Raw genomic sequence first — 5,353 nt, 5'->3', positions numbered from 1 at the left:
TTTTCTACTCCCTGAAAACAGAGAAAGCTGAAATGCCTCTAGTGTGCATATGCACTTGTGTTCTACAGCACAAACTCTTTCCTTTCATCTGTAGGCAAGAAGCTGACTTCATCCATGGAAATGAAGAAATATTTTATGGAGATGGAGTGAATGCGTTTTGTCACCAAGAGAAGTTTCAGGATGATTTTTTTAAGATAATAGGACATTAGAATGGCTTAACTTCCAGTTCCATTAGATCAGGACTGGGAAACCATTGCCCCTCTAGATGTTGTGAACTTAACTCCCAGCATTGCTCACCATTGATGTGCTGCCCAATATGCTGACTGTTGTATTGAAAAGGCATCTGGGAGGCTACAGTTTCCCTGTCCCTTTCACAGCCATGCTGGTCAGCTAACACTTATTTTTAGTATCAGATCATGCAGTAGGCTGATTGCAAACTTGCATGGGAAATTGTTCTATCAAAACTTTCTCCTGCTCAAGTGACTCAATTATTCCAGCATACAGAAATATCTCACTGGAGCACTGGCTGAGAAGTAACGATGTATAAATATACGCCATGTCCCAAAGCTGTTGGACTCAACAAAATCAAAGTCAATACAATCCAGTTTATATAAAAAATAAAATACTTTATTTTTCATCTAAAAAGGTGCAAACATGTATCTTTTGGTCACACTTCTCAATAAGTAACAAACTGTTCCCAGGTGGAAAGATTTGACAGCATTCATTTTATTTCAGGGAATACTAATTAAAACAGAGATAAATGTGTTTTCCTCCCCTTGTTGTTAGTTTGATGAAATGATTTGAAAGGACACTGGTGCATCTTCATCAAAGCACCAATTCAGTTAATTTTTTCCCCTACTAACTCAACAAAACTACCATTACAGACTCTATTTTATGAGCTGAATGAATGCATTGGATCAGACAAGCTTTGAATCGTAAAGAGGCTAACACTGATGTATCAAAGCATTAACAAAAAAAGGCAACACAACTTTAAATTAAGTTAGATAACTGTACAATATATATATATACACACACACATATAAACACACACACATAAACACACACAGTATTTACACTGTTACACTATCATTTTAGAAAAATCTTGCCCATGACAAGCAAATTATTGCCACAAGCTGTCCAGTCTAATTCTGATTCTTTTTGAGCAAATCCTCTGAATCAGAACTTCAAAGGCAGAATTACCGCCATTCTCAAATAACACAATTACTTAGCACCTTGCTGGATGAAAATGTCCAGTCCAGCTGTTACTGTCACAAAAACCAGTGCCAATAACCTTGCTAAGGAGTCTTTTTTGATTGCACAATTAAATGGGACACATGCTACCACATATTGAAAATGTTTCTTAAGACTGCCTATGTCCCTTAATTAATAGATATTTATCCCTCTCCCTAATACACTCTAATCTGATGCACAAATTAACTATCATTCCTCACTATTCACCATCACCTTATTATTATTCTTCCTTCAAACCAATGTTTGGGGTCTGTAGACAATTCTACCTTAAAGTCACATGGAATTTGTCATTTTTTTAACCCAGACATTTAAATCACTTGTGCCATTGAATCATGTTTAACAAAATGAGATGCCATTATCAGTTCAAGTTGAGGGTCAAGTTCAAAAATCTCTCGTGGGGCTTTATGCCATGTCTCCATACATCTTCCGGTAGTACACTGACTCAAAGATATCATTCTCTCCAGGACAGTTATAGTGGCAGGCACAAGTCTTGATAAACATCATGCTCTTCTTGATGACCTCACCATCAGGACATTTGAATTCCACAGGGAGAGTGGCTGTTCTGTGGGGGGTGCAACAACGCCCATCGGTGCAGACACCACAAAATTTGGCTCGGTAGGTCTTTACACTGGTACAGCCAGACAGCTCAAATTTGATAGGCTTAGAGATCTTGGGTGTACGAATGCATTTTTTACCTTTCTGTTGAAAAAAAAATCTTATATTGACATACCAGATAAATAATACTCCCATTCAGATCACCTAGTATGTGCTATATTTCCAACATTAACATTTTTCTTACTTTCCAACCTTTTAGGTTGAATTCTGGACTAGAGATTAACCAGAGGACCTCCAGATGTTTTGGACTTCATCAGCTCCAATAAGCATGGGCCAATGACCAAGGAGTTATGGAAGTCATAGCCTGAAATATTTGAAAGGCACTAGTTATCTACCCTTGATCCAGACATAGTTGAAGTCCCATTAAGTAATGTCTAATATAGGTATCCATGGGTTCTATGTTTAGCTAACTTAGTTAGCATCCAATCTATGGGATATAATTTTGCCAGTCTTAAACACATATTTGTCCCATGGTCAGAGTTAAGCATAATCTTAGGATACTTAAACTTGCCTTGTTCATATCCTTTATTTGGAAGTAAGTCTAATTTTCCTCAGTGGACTTTTAGGAGATTGTTCTTGCCTGGTTCCCTTCAAAGTTTTACTGATACTCATTAAAAACCAGGTTTGTATTGCAATTTTTAAGGACAGCCACAGACAATAAGGTTCTTTATTTAATTTATAATCATTAAGACTGCAATTCCATCTTTCCTTTCTTGGGAATAAGACATTTTGCACTCAGTGAATTAACCTTTGAATTGATATCTAAAAGTGCACTGTAACTGATTTTACACATTGCTTATTTACAGCATTACCAATACAAAAAGGAATTACAGTATTAACAAGCCTTAGGGAACTTCATCGTTCGCAAAATTGCACATAGCTTTATAGTCCTACAAGAGGAAATTCTCCAGATCAACCCAATGTAGACTATGACTGACTGATACAGGGAACAGGTGGGTGGGAAGAACAGGAATGTAGTACTCTGAAGAGAAGCAGGAGACATCCCAACATTTTGTTTCAGGGCCTACTGGTTGAACTCTTTTTGCAACTGACTGAAAATTAATTTATATCAGAGTTTTTCCGAAGTAGGGTAACATAATGGCTATAAATCACCTTTACTAGAGCAGGTACCCAGCAGAAATGGACAATTATTTACCTTGATGCTCTCCTCAAGGTCTGCTTCGCAAGGTCTCACCATGCAAAGTCTGCTTTGTTTCTCCAGCCTGCAGTGGGCATTGTCATTGGTGACCCTGGTCGAGATTCCCATTCCACAAGTTTTTGAGCAGGCACTCCATTCAGTGGTCTGAACCAAACAATTTGCACGCATCAGTGATGGGTCAGGTCCATAGGTGTCTTCTAGTCTGTAAGCTGAAAAGCATAGAGAAATGGTAAGCTTATATTTGAGCATTAAGAACCAATACGAGCAAGTGTGGTTACGACAACAGAATTACAAAAGTGGCCTACGTAGTTCAAACTAGGGCATCAGCAACACAGAAGAAATATTAAGGAAAGTCCAGCTCACCGGCAAGAGCAGGTCCAACTGCAGTGCGTTCTTTGTCTTTGGGCTCATCACACACCCACTCCTCGCAGCATTTTCCTGGGAGCTTCACTCTTCGTGGGTAAGGGCAGTCTGGACTGGGCAGACGAACATCCATGCTGCAGAGAGGCACACAGCCTACAGCTCCATCCAAGCAGGTGCACTGGTATTTGCAGCTACTCTGGAAGGACTCACCACTCCGATACACCATACCTCCAAATATGCATGGAGCACCATCCTTTGCTGCAGACAGACAACAGGATTCACTTATAAATACTCAGTGCTGTGTCAGTGGTGATGGAGAGATCAAGAATCTAGAACTATACAAGAGAGGAGCTAAACCATCTAGAGAGAGTGCAAGGACTGACTTCCTTTCAGAGAGCCGCCATTTTTGTTTATATTCAGCTCCTCTGCCTTTTATGACAGACAACAGCAGAAGTGTTGTAAGTTGGGTGAAACTTTCCCTGCTGAAGGAAACCTCTATGCCAGGGTTCCTCAACCTTGGAAACTTTAAGGTGTGTGGACTTCAACTCCCAGAAATCCCCAGCCAGCAGGGAATTCTGGGAGTTGAAGTCCATACATCTTAAAGCTGCCAAAGTTGAAGAAGCCTGCTCTATGCTAACTTCTATTCTAATGGATGTCACCGAATGTGAAGGAATTATGTCTCTCAGAATTCCCAGACAGCATAACTAGAATTCTGGCAGTTGTAGTCCTAAACAATCCTAGAGACCTTTGGGGGAAGCCTGTCCCATACTTTTTTCAAATGAAATATACTTAATGCATAAAAGGAAGAGAAAGCTTTCAGAACAGTGAATTTGCAAGGCCCTAGAACAGCGTTTCTCAATCTCAGCAACTTTAAGGTATGTGGACTCCCCAACTAGGGAATTCTGGGAGTTGAAGTCCACACCTGTTAAAGGGGCTGAGATCGAGAAACGCTGCCCTAGGAGAAGTCACCCCTTTCAGTATTTTCTACCCTACTCCAATCGCTCCCGTCCTAAAGGCAGCGACGGCAGGAGAACAAAAGGCAATTACTCACCGGTGCATACTCCGATCTTGCGGTTAGCCGGGGAGCCGTAGTCGCAGAACAGCCCTTTGTGAGGATCGCAGGGATCCCGCTCGGTGCAAAGCTCGCCTAGTTGCTTGGCGCAGACGCGGCAGCATCCACAGCCGTCCAGTACCAGGCTTACCCCGGGCGGGCACTCGGGGGGCGCGGAGCCGCACTGGCACTTCCCGCTGCACTCCTGACCGGCCGCTTCCTGGGGACACAGAGGGAGAAGAGGCGGGGGGTCAAGACTCGTTTCCCGCAGGTGGGCCCGGTAAATGAGGAAATAGGAGCGGAGAGGGGGAGCGAGACAGCGGGCCTGTCTCAGAAAACAGTGCTTACCCAGCTAAGCAGAGCGGCGAGGAAAACCCAGGCGAGGGTGCGGACTGCCATCCTCCTGTTTCTTGTAACTTTTCGGCGCAAGGGAATCGGCAAAAGTTGCGCGGCTGGCTTTGGAGCCGAGGGGTCTCCTTGTCAGGTGGAGTCCTTTCTGGTTTTAAATCTCGCTGGCCGGCGAGGGCAGGTCGTCCTTCGATCGGCTTGGCCTTGGGGCTTCTGGAACAGGGCCGCCTTCTGTCTGTCTTCTCTTTCTCTCTGCTTAGGAGAGCTACGTTTGGTATGAGTCGTGAGCAGGCAGCGGGCTGCTTTTATACGCTTGAGGCGTCCGGAACGCGCCAATCGGCTGAATGGAGTCCCTCACAAACAGCGACATTCCTCACATTCCTCTCCACCTTCCTGCCTCATCAAGTCACACCGGATTGATCCTGACCCCTTGACACTCCGCATTCCTCCTGTCTGAAAAAGCTGGCGCACTTCAGCGCACAAAAAAGGCGCTGTATTTTCACCAAGGGGGAAAAAAGAGAGAGAGCTTTCCCTCCAGTTCCAGCTTAGATTCTTCCTATCACCAC

At 43.2% G+C, this 5,353-nt stretch overlaps 1 protein-coding gene across 1 annotated transcript; it reads right to left on the bottom strand.

Moving 5' to 3' along the window:
* Positions 1–605: 605 nt before the first annotated feature.
* CCN2 (cellular communication network factor 2) lies at positions 606–5,045 on the bottom strand. The gene is made up of 5 exons (XM_063309903.1): positions 4,788–5,045; positions 4,440–4,659; positions 3,389–3,646; positions 3,023–3,234; positions 606–1,950 (listed from the first exon to the last, which is right to left on the bottom strand). The coding sequence occupies exons 1-5, from the start codon at positions 4,836–4,838 to the stop codon at positions 1,654–1,656; spliced, it is 1,038 nt and encodes a 345-aa protein (XP_063165973.1). The 5' UTR covers positions 4,839–5,045; the 3' UTR covers positions 606–1,653.
* Between the last annotated feature and the right edge of the window lie 308 nt (positions 5,046–5,353).

This window comes from Candoia aspera, chromosome 1 (assembly GCF_035149785.1).
Source record: "Candoia aspera isolate rCanAsp1 chromosome 1, rCanAsp1.hap2, whole genome shotgun sequence".
Lineage (NCBI taxonomy): Eukaryota > Metazoa > Chordata > Lepidosauria > Squamata > Boidae > Candoia > Candoia aspera.
Note: the sequence above shows the minus strand (reverse complement) of the source record. Positions and strands in the feature narration are given on the sequence as shown.

Coding starts and splice junctions, on each gene's coding strand:
- CCN2 (XM_063309903.1), bottom strand. CDS start 4,838: ATGGCAGTCCGCACCCTCGCCTGGGTTTTCCTCGCCGCTCTGCTTAGC. Junction 4,660..4,787: donor TCGCCGCTCTGCTTAGCTGG/GTAAGCACTGTT, acceptor CTGTGTCCCCAG/GAAGCGGCCGGTCAGGAGTG. Junction 3,647..4,439: donor CAAGATCGGAGTATGCACCG/GTGAGTAATTGC, acceptor GTCTGTCTGCAG/CAAAGGATGGTGCTCCATGC.